Here is a 15,040-nt window from a genome sequence, read left to right as displayed (position 1 = left end):
CAGTCTGCTACACTGCTGATCATGAATCGCCAACTCGACAAACTTTCTGCTTTACTCACGGACTCGTCCGTAATAATACCGGCGCAGCAGTGGCGCCCTCAAAAATTTACAATGTCGCTTGGGCGTTGCAATTTTTTTCAGCTTCCCCAGCTACTGGTCATGTTTGCTCTCTTCCAACGTAAACCGCAGTTTCTGAGCATATTTTGTTCATAATTGCTCTTTTTTGCTTAAGTTCAACTTTTGTGGGAAATGCGGTCTTGCAGCTATGTGCACGCCACATGTGACATTCCAGTGCATATCTTCACTGATAAAACACAGAGTGAAACAAAGCTAAGCTTTTCCTTCCGCTAGCCATGCCTCTATTGCAATTTTTCCTCGTGGCAATTAACAAAAGAAAAGTGAAGCTGTTCTTCGGCACGTTGAGTGGCTGGTGCTCATCGAGAAAAGGTACCGAAAGTCATGTAGAAATGGTTGTTCAAATTTTGCCCTAAGTTGCTTTTCATGGCAATTTTTTTTATGAAAGCACCTTGTCTTTCTTTCTGGAATTTTTTTTAATCATTTCAAAATGTTTACCTTTTCAGTATTCTTAATACTGTTTTTTTTTCGTTGCCACATGAATCATCAGAATTCGTGACGGCAATTCATTGCCGCCCCTCCCCTTGCACATGTAGGCGGCTCAGGCTTTCAATTTCACGAGAACGACTTTTTCTTTTCTCACTTCACGTCAAAGGTGAAAACAGGAACACGTCCCCTCCCTGTCACCGCATCCATCACCGCGACGGCGGCAATGTTTAAAACCCGTCGTTGCCGCTACCACGGGCACCGGAGCGTTTGTTGACACTGATTTTCGTGCGGGTGCCAAGCTCGTACGAAACGGCAACGCTATCGTTACGTCCACGTTGAATCGAACGGACATTGTTCCTGGAAACACGCTGCAGTGTGTTCTTCCGGCCGTGACACACGCACGCGCGCGTAGCTCCCCTGGACGTGGAGAACACGCACATAAGCGTGTCAGTCCGTTAACTGTCGCGTGGATTATTGCTGGGTGGTAAACTTTCAGGTGTAGAGTTAACCTACCTTGTTGATACACACAGCCTGAGAGATGGTCTCCGCTTTCTTCAGCAACGAAATATTTAAGGTCAGCGCCATCCGTCCTACAGCAGTCATCAGATAAGTGGTATGGTATGGTCGTACTGTATGGAACTGTATGGTATGGTACTGTGTGGTATGGTACGGTATAGTACTGTACGGTACATTATGATATGATATGGTGCGGTACGGTACTGTATGGTATGGTACGGTACTGTACGATATGGTTTGGTATGGCATGGTATGGTATGGCATGGTACTGTAGTGTATGGTATGGTATGGTATGGTATGTATGTATTTTGATGAGTAGACACAACATTACAGAAATAATAGATCGGAGGGTTGAACCATCGACTGCTAGGATCCAACACCGGCTGTCTAAAAACAAAGTAAGGGCCATTAGTGGCAACACACTGTTGGTGCAGCTTACGAGCCTCGCAGAGCACACAGTGCAAGTTGAAACGTGGAAAGGGTTTTAACAATTCACTCCAGGGAGGACCACTATGGTAGCGATGGTCGTGCGACAGTGTAAAAACAGAACGAAATCTCAAACCTATCGTGATGTCAGCAACTCTCGGCTCTCAGAAATGCTTTTTTTTTTCTGAGCCCGGAAGAAGGTTCAAGTCGTTTTTATCTTGAATCAGAGCGCCTTGTTTGGTCTTGAGAAAACAAAAGTGCGGAATATACAGTAAGGGTCCAGAAAAATTTGCATCGACTGCAAAGGCGCGTTCGAGTCACGTGGCTTCTATTATGGAGGTGTGTACGACTCGCAGCAATTCACAATGGATTATAGAATGCACGCTGTACTCGAGTGGAATAAGTGCTTTTTTTGCTCTGTCTGTCCAGAAATTTTTCTCGGCACTGTCAAGTAATTGCTCTTCAGGTTGACTCGGCTAGTATTTTTTCACAATCATTTGGCTTTTTTGCTGTACGTCTCCGTCACTTCAGAGAAAGAGAGTCACTCTCCTCAAGAACCACTTCATAGACACATTCAATCTCTCCCCAAAAGCCATGAAAAATAACAGCAGCGCACATCGCGCAAGACGTGAACATAAAAGACAGAGCAGGCGCTATCCTACCTGCACATTTTCTTTACCTCGATGCAGCTGTTTTATCTTGCAACATTTACTAGCTCATTCGAAATAGCTTATGCATACCTTGTAGAGGAATGTTTATCTTGTGCCATCTGAACTCCATCCAGAAATCGTGCACACCTACCACGACGGGCCTTGGGCCGACCATTAGAGCGTCACCCGAACATTCGCAAGCATTCGTGAGAAGAATATTCAAAGAAGTTTCTCTCTTCAGACCAGCACTATGCGAAGACATGCCACGACTGCTAGCGATGAAAGACGCCATCCATAAAACCTTCAGGGCTTCTCTAGCTCCTACCGCAGCCTACAGCACCTTTTCAATAAGTGTTCGTAGATCTGCTGGGCCCATTCCTACAGTCGTCCTCTGGGAACAAATAGATTGTTCACTAAACGCGGTAAGCTGAGATACAGCCGCTTCCCTGTGCTACTGCTACAAAATTGGCTCGGTTTTTGTAAAATCCGTAGTCTTTCGTTACTGTGCACCATCGGTCGTCATCACGGACCACGGCAAGCTAACCAACATCAGCCACAGGAAGACCACGATTATCATCCGCAAACAAACGGACTAAAGGAACGCTTCAACCGGATTCTCGCAGACACGCTAGCTATGTATGTCGATGTTGAACATCGCAGGCGGGACGAATGTTGATGTCGAACATTGCAGGTGGGACGAAGCTCTCTCGTATGCAACCTTTGCCTACAATACCGCCGAGCAGGAGACTACACGTCTTACCCCTTTCGAACTTCTCCTACGGGCGTCGTGTGACTACTATAGAGGGTGGATGCTATGCTACCCACTGGTCACGGCGATGACGACACCGATACCAATGCTCTCGTCGACACGTTTGTCCAACTAGCTGAAGAAGCCCGCCAGCTCGCAAGCTGCCGAATTCAACACCAGCAATACCTCTACGCCGGTCACTGCAACCTCCGACTCTGAAACGTCCGGTATGAGACAGTGATTCTGTGTGGGTATGGAACCCTTGTACCGTTGCGGGACCTCTGAAAAGTTTCTCCGCCGCTACTTCCCTGCATGCGAGGTAGTTCGGCGTCTTAGTGACGTTGCCTAAGAAGTTTTACCGCGGGAACAAAGATCATTACCAAGGCGGCGCCGACTGACATTGTCCATGTGGTTCTCATGAACGCTTACTAAGACAAGGTGCAACCCGCTGTGTTGGTAGCTTTGCCGTAGTCTACGCCCTGCGCTCCCCACAGCGCACGTTACTTTAACCTTCTTTTAGTTGAGGGCGTCGGGTCTCCGCGTTGGTGATGGAAGTCGATGTGTGCGTGGCCGTGCACAAGTCAGCTATCTTGTCGGAGCGCAGTCTTTTATGTTGTCCCAGTGTTACTGTGTCAAGTGTCCCTTACAATAATAGGAAGATAAAATACAAAATGCAGTTTCAAGAAGGAAACTTATATATTTACAGAATGTACACTGACCTCGTTAAACACAACGTTGTTTCTTACCCGATTGAACACCCGGCTTTGGGCCACACAGGCGGTACTCTGGCTAATGCCAGAGTTGTCACTCACTCACTCTGAAACAATCAGACACCCACAAAAAATACGCAAACACCAGCATAAGAGACGCACAAGTGCATCTGCTTCGGTTCTAAGAATTGTTGGGAAGAGCCGCGCTACGACAGTCTCTTTGGATTCGGGCACCCTACTTCGGGTCCTAGCGCGTACGCCACGGATTCTCACCTGCCGACTTCCGAAAAGAAAAATATTCTCCCACCTCGATCTAAAAAAAAAGAGATCCTAAAACAAAACTTAAAACACCCACAAAATGAAAACGACGCTCGCTAACACTTACTTGCAATTCTTCATCATAAGCTAGTAGGGGCCCCTGATCGGGCATGTTCAGGCTGCCCTGGATACCGTCTCGAGATATCGGTATAGTCTTGGCATCCAATGTGGCGCGGCAGCTGCTACCGACAGTAGATACCGAATGCACCCGCTGGTCACCCACCTTAACACGAAGTTGACGCTGGAGACTCGTGGTGAAGGTATGCTAAAGCGTTTTACAAGCGGAGCACCCGATCGTGGTGCCATCATAAACGCTGCCTTTTAGAGCGAAAGCACTACATCACGAACAAAGCTGCAAAAGCCGTTTCACCGCTCGAACTTGATCTTTAACTAACTGTGTGATCATAAATAAAGAACTAAATGAATGAACTAAATGCCACTGCAACATACTCTCGCGCTGTGCATTTCAGGTCTACGTCTTCATCGACTAATACTACTATCGAACTAACATCGTCGCCAGATGTACTGACGACCCCGAAAAGCAAAACCATGAGCCAACCAGGCTAAGCACAAGCTTTCGCACGTCTACTACGTTTAAATACGTTGAAACCCTACCACATTTTTTTTCTGTCATTATTGTTGTAAGTGTAAATGCGCAAGTTCTCCACACAGTTGCTGGGCACAATACAGAGTACGCTGATGTATTTTGAGAGTGACTGGAGGCCCGAAACAGTGTAATGGGGCGAAGCGTCGTAATGATTGCTTGTTGATGCTCAAAGCCCCCGGCACGCAGCTTCATGACTTTGTAAAGCGAGATACAACCAGATTTATCTGGAATGATTACCCTCTACGTTATTCCAGATTGTTGTTGGCGGTTGCCGCGCTTATCTCGAAAGTTCTTCGTCATGGACTGAATGCAGCCAAGAGCCGTCGTAAATATTTTCTTCAACGACCACCAAGCACGTTGTTGCTATCACCGCTGCGTATTTATTCAGGTTTTGTAGGCGCAAGCCAGCCCATAAAGAATTGGTTTCAGCTGCACTTCAGTCTGTTCGTCCATTCTCCAAGGCGTTCTCGCCTGCACGTGAAGGTACTATCTTGCATACGCTTTACTTTGGACCATCGGTTCTTACTCATATTTAAGAAAACTAAATCATGCTCCACTGCCAATGAAGAATATTAGCAACGCGAACCAGACAACGCCGTTCAAGCACTCGGAACAGAACAGCGGACGTCTTAACGTGTAACGAGACCAAGTGTCGAAGGACATTTATGAAAACAGGCTTAAGTTTTTCACCTTTTGCGCAGGAACAAATGTTTCAGGCATATGCTCTTAATTCAGGATTTATTGAGAGGTTCAGTTTTAATAAAAACAATGTAGAAAGTCTACATATGTGCTACCATTCACTTCCGATGGCACCTCTTTGACTTCGTTGATTTTTTCTCAATTATCGATACATCGATATCTGCTGGCACGTTGTAATTTAAGTGTGATACATAATACTGCATATGGCCAAAAATGGCGAAAGAAGCTGGCGAAAGAACTAGGCGAAAGAACTTCAGCCCTTCTACTTTAAACAAAAAATGGTGTGGTTTTAAGGTAGTTAACCAGAGTAAAAGTACGGGAACGCGGGTTTAGACTGACTGGCTCAGGATTTTGCTTAGCTGGGTCATCGGCTCGCCTGGCGACGAGATTAGACACAAGTTAAGCTCTGATCGAGGTTAAGTTGTTCTGATCTGTTCGCGCCGCAGATGAAGTTGATGAAGACGATGATCTCGATGCGCAATGCACACAGCGAGAGATTGTGTTGCAGTTTAACACGAGGCGTGATCTGCTACGGCAACAGCATAGCACTCTCGTGCATTGGCCAGCGAAGGTGATCTGTTCGCGCCGCCGTGGTATTGACTCCCAGTCGCGACAATATTTATTTATTTATTTGTTTGTTTGTTTATTTATTTATTTCACAAGTGCCTATGTCGCCGTTGCAATGCTCTTGACGCAAACCCAAATGCATTGCAAGATCTTGCTCGTGGTTTGCCCTTCGGTATAGTGCGTTCGCTCTAATATTAAATACATAAATTTTATAGACCTTTATAGTCAGGTACTCAGGGAAGTTTTTTCGAAGCGTTACCTCGCGTAGGCTTAACTTTGCAGCAGGGCAAGCGCAAGCGCTTCAAAAATACCAAGCGTGCCAACGTTCCAAATTCCTTATTCCAAAGTTTTCAGCCTGATACGCATTACACCTGCCGCCAATTTCCTACACTATTATATCTGCATATACTTAGCAGTGCCGGTACTTACTAATCTGCAAGATACTCGCACTTGTATCTTACCATTGAGCTCTCACTAAACTCGACAGCGTTGCAGAAAAGCAATAATCCTGAAGCTCATCTCTTTTTTTTTTCATGTGGTGCTCCTGTTCGCTATTCCGTTAAAGTGTTAGAGCTCATCGCTGCTCTTTGTCACTGTTATTAGCCGCGTCAAGTCTACTAGGGGACCAAACACTTTCGACGGTGATCTGCAGTTACTCCTTCGCTTAGCCAGCTGTGGACAACTAAGCCTCCAAATTGCTTAATCCCGCCACACTACTCTATTCTATTCCGTCCCTCCACTACGTTTCCCTTTCCCTTTCTGTCCAATCTCTCATTCTGATGGGAAGATCTGTTCTCGGAATTACCACCGTCGCGCTGTCAGCTAGGCGCAGTGGAGCAACCACTGCTCCGGACACTGTGAATTAATCAGACCGATGCGCAGGCAGACAGACACTGCCTACACTTCTGCATACGCCCCGGCACTAGTGTCGACACTTGACCTTCAGCGAATAAAACATGCAGCTTTGTGCGAGCGCAAGCGTGATCAGTGACGTCGAAACCGCCGTATAACTCTGTCGCCAGATCCGCACTGTGCCGAGCATCAAAAGACCGACCCACGGCACGCAGGTTGCAACACAGGGAACCAGCGTTCCGCCCAGCGCGGACAAACCATAACGAATGCATTCGCCATAAATACGTTTCTGTCTCCCGTGCTCGCCCCTTCCTGCCTCCCCTTTCCGCTAACGACACAGAGTGCCTCTGTGGTTTACAGAATCGATGACACCATCCGGCCAAACTGATGCCTAGGGAGACGATAAATCGCGCGCCCTGCTCGAGCGATAATTTTTCCCTTTATCTAGAACGGCCCCGGGACCATACGTCCCATTGTCTCGCCGCGTCGGGTATGCGCAGGTAATGCGTATAAATCGTCTTTTTGCTTAGACCGCAGCCTCCCTTCTCTCTCTGGCTCACTGTCAGCGTCACCGTCCACGCTGCGGTGGCGTGGTCCGCCCCGGCTGACGTCCTGCAGCCTGCCTTCCCATCTATTTAAATTACAACTTTCCTCCCGCTGGCCTCCATAGGCGTGGTGTGTAAACGACGACCTACTGTGAGGCGACTATGGCGCGAGTTTGTGGCCTACACTCCTAAACAAGCTCGGATTTCATGTCGCAATAATTTTGTGAACGGTGGTCCACATTTGCCAAAAAGCAGGTTGCCACTAACTGGTTTGATTCCCTGACCTTCTGACTGTTGCGGGGCATGGAGGCCCTTTTTGCGTGCCCTGACCGGCACCTATAACGCATAATCAATTTGAAACCTCTCCTTAAATGTCCGCGGTGAACGACTTCGATCCACAAATTGCTGTCATTCACGGTAAATGGAGACGAAAAAAAAAAAACTCATATTATAATTTCCCAGTGTACCATGCTGGTGGCTAAATGTGTGACCAGCCTGTCTTATTTTAAGCCACACAATTAAATGCGGCTCAGTCAAATCGAAAAGCTCGCAGCGCACTCCAAAGAGCGAATCGGCATGAGCTTCCTTCCCCACAGCCAGCTTTGCCTTCCTGAATGCGTAACGTTTCAGGCTGTTCATTCAAATATAAAAATTAAGATGCAGAACCAACGCTAATTGCATTCAGTTGTTATATCAAAACCTGAATATCGTACTTAACATAACACTTCAACAAGAGCGTGTCCGCATAAATACGCAGTCGGCCTTTCCTAAAACCAAGGCGCGTATGGTTTCTGCTCGACAGCAAACGAGTTCGGAACAAACTTTAAGAATGTGTTATGGACGGAGAGGAGGCTATCCTCACCTTTGTTTTTCGTAGTTTTCTTCTCGTGGACAACGCTCTCTGCATTCACAGGTAACGAGGTTTGTCCGCCAGTGGCTTTCCTACAAACAAAACACTAGCCGATTTTCACTGTTCACAAGGCGTGAACCAACCGTAAATTTAATGGCCTGAGCCATATGCCTTCCAAGAGTTGAGAGGCTTTCCAAAGTACTGTTCCCTCGCAGTGCCCGACGTCGACAGCGCTTCAGATAAACCACCAAAACTATATCATATTACAACTGAACTCAATCTTTGCAATGGGTCTGATTACGTGTTCGTCTAGATGGCGCACGTCGACAGTCTATCACTATCAGCGGTGCGAAGAAGATGATCGAAACACTTCACAATGCTAGTCTTCACCAATGTTCTAGTCAGAGGGTTCTAGAAATACGTGTTACAATAGTTTGGTACACGGTCAATCATCTACTTTTAGGCACAACTTGTTAGATGGGCAGTGCAAAATGCATTTATTTGTTGCGAATATAGAGCGAAATGATTCATAAAATATGTTCTATGTCGGCTCCTGTGCTAACTTAGCCTTGCTTAGGCTCACCAAATGTTTCTCACATGGAGATAAAAAACGAAGTCTTGTTCGGAACTGAACCATTCTTGATTCTTGATGAGAAAAGAATTCTGCTTCGGCCGCGAGTCGACAAAAACAAACCCAGAACCATTAAAGTTGCAAAAGCGGAGGCAGAGTATCCGGCATTTGCACGTGACGAGGCTTTGTAGAGACGACCTTTCCAGCGCAGGAAGACAGAACACATGAGAAAATAGTATGTGCGCCTCTCTACAGGCGCCCTGCAAAGGGTCGCATCAACAAATTCTGTGCCGTCTGGCCGCACAAGAAGCTAGCTGCGGTAGCGTTGTCCAGTGTCATACAGTTTTATAGGTGTCTGAATATCGGCTAACAAAATAACAGTAGGCAGTGCAACAACGATTAGTGCGTAAGCAGTAATATGATGGTTACCAACCCCGCGCAAGATCGTCCGTGGTCTGTTCGTCCAGGACGAGCGCTCCGTCCCTCGGCACAGCCCGCTATTCGTCGCTTTCTATGTGGCACTAATCCAGTGTCCCTGACCCGAGAAAACCATTTCTAACGTGTCCGCAGCTGGCCTGGTGCTAGACGAAGATGATGCTGATTATATCCTCAAGGTTAATATGGCTCCGTTCTCGGCTCTGCCCACTCATCGTAGTCTTCTACGTAGGACATATCCGTGCTTTCGCACTGATTCTAATGTATAAACATTCTCCGTAGTTTTTTTCCCCGGTTATTGCATTTTGTTTTCAGGAACAGGCAGGGTTTTAATTCTGTTGACGACGTTTATCTACATCCAAAGCTGGTGAGATCTTCAGTAGTTCTATGACACAACTGGCCGTCAAAAGCGCCAAGGTAACGGCCAGGGCCAATCCTGAACCTGAAGTGATGGAGAAGCGTCACATGCGTAAAAGTGAAAGGAAATGTGCGATTCGACCATTTTAACAAAACTGTAATTCTGCGAATGCGAGCAACGATTGAACCAATTGCCATCCGTGACAGTGGCAAAACATTTACGGTCGTGTACTCACGTCAAGGAAGCTGGTGGTCGAAGGGAGTCATCGCTTTGCTTGAATCGAAGACCATTAGTGAACCTTGACCCCAGGTTCAGCGGCATCTCGCTTTTAGTGCCGCCATGTAAAATTCGCTTTACGCGGCCGACGAAACGATATATTCGGCAATGTCTTTTCCTTTTCTGACAAACGAGGGGGTTTTATTGCCACCGAGACAGTATGCATTGATCGCCAAAAAAAGAAAAAAATTAATGAGGTAACTTTAATATGCATATATGTTAAACACCGACGAATGGCGGCTATATATTCTCAGAGCTTGCTTTCTTCTAATGCGACCAGAAAGTAGACGCTTTCATCGGTGGATCTCGTGGCCTAAAATTCCTTTTTTTTCTATGCCGCACCCTCAGAAAAATCGCATAAAATGTTCACCACTGTCTTTCAATGCTGACTTCATCACTCAACTAACTTTAATAATTTATTTTCTTGTTCAGTATACATTCATCTGTGTGCCTAACAATTTATTTCTTCCTTTATTTCTTTTTTTTAACGCATGGCGCAATGAGCGAGGTTTATGAAGTGTATTTCTCAGCTGCTGGTGTTAAAACAGAACGAAAAGCAGGCGACTCTGTTATCAGTGCCATGCCTGTGCCTTTTCATGTTAACTTTCCCATAGCTTAAATTTTCCGGGTGCAAAAAGTGATGTAAAACTAAATTATATTTTTGTTAGTGCCTCGGAAACTCATAAAGTAGCAGGAAGAGTAAAAGCGAAAACCTTATTCCGAAGAAGAATAATGCGACGAATGAAGTCTCCGCACAGAGCCCGGCCTTTCCACATTCCTTCATTTCGAGCGTTTCGAGTAAGCTGCACAAGCGAATACAATGCCGCAAAAACAAACCTTAGGTTAAATCTATCAAGAACTAACACTAAAATGGTAGGCAACAGCTTCAGTGGCCACTCCAAATGACGTACATACGGCACCAATTTTCAAAAAAAGCAAGAAAAAAGCTCAATTTATGCGAAACTACGGAACTATGCCTTCCTTTAACGTATGACACATTGAGGCGAATTCCATAAATTTAGAGGTGACAGTTTTTATGAGATGCGACGTGAGGACAACTTTTTACCTGCTGATGACGTAATGAACGCTTATTACTTAGTGGGAGATGGCAGTTTCTGCGCGGGGTCTGTTGCCTGCATCTGTCAGTACTTTCGCGAAGTTAGCGCTGCTGTGTATGACGTCTCCTTTTACAGCAGACAGTTACAGAAAAGGAGGTGGTTTTGTGTTTTTTATGTCTACACGTTTTGGACTAATTACTTATGTGACAGCGTGATATCACAATAAGTGAACTTGTCACTGTTCTAAAAAAATTGAGAGCAGTGGCGTGTTTTCTGTTGCACGTTCTACGCAGAAGAAACAGTCACAAGAAACAGAAACAAAGAAACAGTCCGATTCTGCAAGTGACGACTCGTTATATTTACAAAATCACGTCGAGACAGTGCCTTCCAGTTAGCTTCTATCACTTGAGGCCAGCAGCAGGCCACAAATTCGAAACTACCCCTACTTGGCCACAGTCCTGTGGTTTGAACAGTTTTGCAGAAAACGCTCAGCGGTTTCCCAACGTGACTCCCCTTCGTAGTAGACGTCTGTCAGAGAACTTCTCACAACTTGTTCCGGCGTTAGACATTCGAAACGTTTCTCTTTTTCCATCATGCGATAAAGTCCGGTAGCCAATACAGGGTGTTTGCAAAGATCGCGTGTAAAACATCTGCTTGCGGCGTAACTCCAGTGCGAAGAGATTCGCCCACATTTCCTGAACCTCGCCGACAAGGCCGGGTAGTTGTGCCTAGCCTTAATGCTCAGGCGAAAGCGGGGCCATTCGTCTTCATCGCTTCCACGCATCGCTGTTTCAATCGCTTGTCCTTGCTTTCCAATGACACGTGTCTTCGTAGCGTTTCTAAGGGGCACAGTACACGCTTCCCTCGGGTCCCCTTCTTCACCGCGGAGCTTCCCGAATGCGCTTTTTCGATTCAGGCAACCGTTTAATCGAAACCACGCGACAGGACGCCACACAAGGCCATCGATTTAACGAGCGCTGTGCCGTCGTCCACCTTTGATACGGTTCAAAGCAAAGGTAAAGGAGGAAGAAAAAAAAGAAGCAATCTGCGCCTGTATGCAGATTGCCTTCAGATAGCCAGGATAAACAGCGCTCGCTCAGAAACATAACTCATCGAGTCCATAGCTCGCAGGGCTTGTTTTTAAGAGTCGCTACTCGTTCCTGTCGTCCCGCGCTTCCCCCTGTTAGGCAGTCGATTGCGAATGCCTGTCGGATCACGCCGCTTATGCGCTCGCCTACTTTTTTGAGCGAAAAGAATGACGCGCTTCGTTACATCAGCACTGGACGTCGTGTATACGTCCTGGTTTTTGGTGTTAGCTTACAACATTTTTTTTTTCTAGCCATTTGCAAGCAGCACTTAGACGTCGGGTAGCATTGCGCATGAGACTTGTTACGAACTGCAGCTTTTTTTTCAAAGAGTGGCAGAGTATGACTTATTGAAGAACAATGCTTATGTAGCGAGAATGCTTTACGCTAATTTTAAACAGGACTGGATAGGTGGAAACTTGAGCGATACGACTTTGTCGTTTCGCTTCATCTCTATACTATTGAATATCCATTATGTCAGGATTGGAGTGTACAGAAAAAATACAGTGTAAAATCGCGAATGAAGAGGATTCGAGAAATGGACGACTGCATCCACAACTAGAAGGACGAGGGTGGGAGTGAAGCGGCAGAAACAATTCGGCATGAAGTGGGTACTACAGAATTACAAGGCATTTTCAAATAGACACGTATTAACAGCTCAGTGGCTGGCGCCCTGATGGCCATACAGGAGTCGCGGGTTGAACCCAAACCGCTGCAGACGCATGTTAATGAACGATAAATACAAAAACGCCCATATAATGCAATTTAGGACAAAAAAGCACCAAAAAACATTTCCGCATAGTTGAATCCTCTTTGGCGATGTCGTCTCTACGTGCTCCTAAATTTCAGATAGCCGCAGTCCTAGGCAGGTGAAATATATGACACACCTTCTGTTTCTGTGCTCAATGGACAGCAATACAATTTTCAGAGATCCGTTACTTTTTGTGTGTGTGTGTGTGTGCTAAAACAACACATAAACCGTTCCCAAAATGCGTTTGCGTATTCAGCCCACAATGAGCGTCAGTAATGTTGGAGACCTTGCTGTTACAGACTTGCATTCCTTCTCGCCTTATACGTACTCTCCGTAGGTGTCTCTCTCGGCATAGTTCTTGTACGTAAAAAAGTACCAAATATCATCTGTAGGTTTCTACGCACCTTACTGCGGAGTTCATTGAAAGATTTATTACAGCTGTATACGTTTAGCGAGAACAGTCTTTGAACCTCCCGGTCACATTTAAAGTGTATAAAGTAATGTATTATGCTTTAACTTTATTCCCGTCTCAATTGGGGAGCAGAAATCGGAAAACGCTCCAGCGGAGTTTATTAAGGGCCCACAAAGTATACACTTTTGATTTGGGCAACGCGCCCATTTATTCAAGTCACCGCAGGTAGCCATGATACGACAGAAATTTATATGGTTATTCGCTTCTTAAATCCGCCTCCTCCAGTTAACGCAGTAAAATGTTGAACGGCTTTCCGATGAAAAGAATTATTTAGTAACGTGCTCCTTCACATCTGCATCAAGACTTACTTTTGGCTTTCGGAACATCCTTAAGTTTTTAGGCCATACAACCAAATAACTCATTTCTTGACTACTCTTTCTATCGTTTTTTTTCCGTGTTCCCTTCCCCACAGGAAGGTAGCCTACTGGGCATCGTCTTGTTAAGCTTCCTGCATTTCCGTTGTTCTATATTTTTAATCAAAAGATGAGTTCTAGGGCAGCTCAACGTATTTAACATGCTATGAAAAAAAGTTAACCAGGAATTGTTTTGACTCACTCACCTTGTGGTTGTAGGTACTGCGCACTGGCACCCCTATGGAACGGCGCCCACAGCAACGCCAAGAAAAACACAAAGCTTCGGACAGGAGTGTTCAGCATGTCCGAGTTCCTGCTGCTGCCAGGATGGTTGAGCAGACCCGCCGCCATGATTCCAACAAGTTCGTTAAGCTCGCACCACCGGTACCGCGTCTTCACTCGCGCTTTATCGAATGTTCCTTGTCTTTTTCCTTTCTCTTCCCTAGTTTACCAACATCACTGCGTACTGATGTTCGCTCGCGAAGTTTGTCCGGACCTCTCTGCAGAAGCAGCAGCGCACGTGCTGTTTCATTACCGGGCCGCGAAGACTGGCGCCGGCCAGCGTCCGCCGTTGGTAGGGACAGGCCCCGAAAGAAAGGTAGAGTAGGTGTCGAAGAAAGCGCGACGCCAACGTTAGCGTCGATTCCCGTACCTGCTAGGCGGCTTGGACCGCGCGAAACTCGCGGCTAAACTCGGCCTTTCAAACCGTGCGCCGCCGCCGCCGAGTTCGTGTCCGAAGCGGGCGACCGGTAAAAACGGCGCGCCCCACCGGAAGAACTCTATAAAGGCTGCCCTTCCCTCCGCCGGACCGCGACGGCGGCGCCGCACTGCGGCTGGCGCCGGCGTCACCCCACTCCTCGCCCGCCACTTCCCTAGCTCCCCCGTGCGCGGAGGTCCGTTCGGCCCGAAAGCGCGGGGTGTCCGGGAAGAGAAGATTTGTCCCGAGTTTTTCGGTGACGACGAGGAGGGGAGCGCGCACAACCGCGTCGCGGGACCCCCCGCCGGCTTCGCGCCGCCTCTCGCCGGTCGGGACTCCACCCAGCGGACGGCGGTCGGCGCCGCGCGCGCAGCCGCGGGCGGAGCGTCGGACTTGGGCGCCCAGAGTGAAGCTGCGCAGCATACCTGGCGCGCCGACAGTGCGGGCTCGGCGGAGGCGACGCGCTGCTCCAGTGTGTAGGCATGCGGCCGTTGCGCGATAAATACAGGCTCTGCGGCACTCGGTTGCTGCTCTTTGTGGGATCTCCAAATTTAACCGCCTGATATTGTGACTTCTGGTTCGGAAATAAATACCTCTTTTGCGGCTCCAAGAAACAGAGGGTGAAGAAGCACCTTTGCCGAGGTTAACGAAAATATTGCACCCGCTTTCTACCCTGTGCGGAAAAAACGGAAGAGGTACTACAAAGAATAAAAGCGAGTAGGTGATTTAAAAATAATGAATGCCAAGTATGGATGCAAGGGCTTCGCGCGTGACAAAGTCATAGCTTATATTTGTTTAGGCCGCCACGGCTACCTAAATTCATCAATGGAAATTCATAATTTGGTTCCTTGCGCCTCTTTATATCTTAATAAAAAAAATAATAATAATTGTTTTTTGGGGAAAAGAAATGGCGCAGTATCTGTCTCATATAT

At 46.9% G+C, this 15,040-nt stretch overlaps 1 protein-coding gene across 1 annotated transcript in view; it reads right to left on the bottom strand.

Annotated features, from left to right (window-relative positions):
- Positions 1–14,185, bottom strand: part of LOC144124747 (neural cell adhesion molecule 2-like) — a 170,010-nt gene extending 155,825 nt beyond the window's left edge. The window contains exon 1 of the mRNA XM_077657611.1: positions 13,618–14,185. Coding sequence (XP_077513737.1) covers positions 13,618–13,762 — 145 coding nt within the window. The 5' untranslated portion in view covers positions 13,763–14,185. The remainder of the gene's footprint in view (positions 1–13,617) is intronic.
- Positions 14,186–15,040: the final 855 nt, after the last annotated feature.

Source organism: Amblyomma americanum, chromosome 3 (genome assembly GCF_052857255.1).
Source record: "Amblyomma americanum isolate KBUSLIRL-KWMA chromosome 3, ASM5285725v1, whole genome shotgun sequence".
Taxonomy (NCBI): Eukaryota; Metazoa; Arthropoda; class Arachnida; order Ixodida; family Ixodidae; genus Amblyomma; species Amblyomma americanum.
Note: the sequence above shows the minus strand (reverse complement) of the source record. Positions and strands in the feature narration are given on the sequence as shown.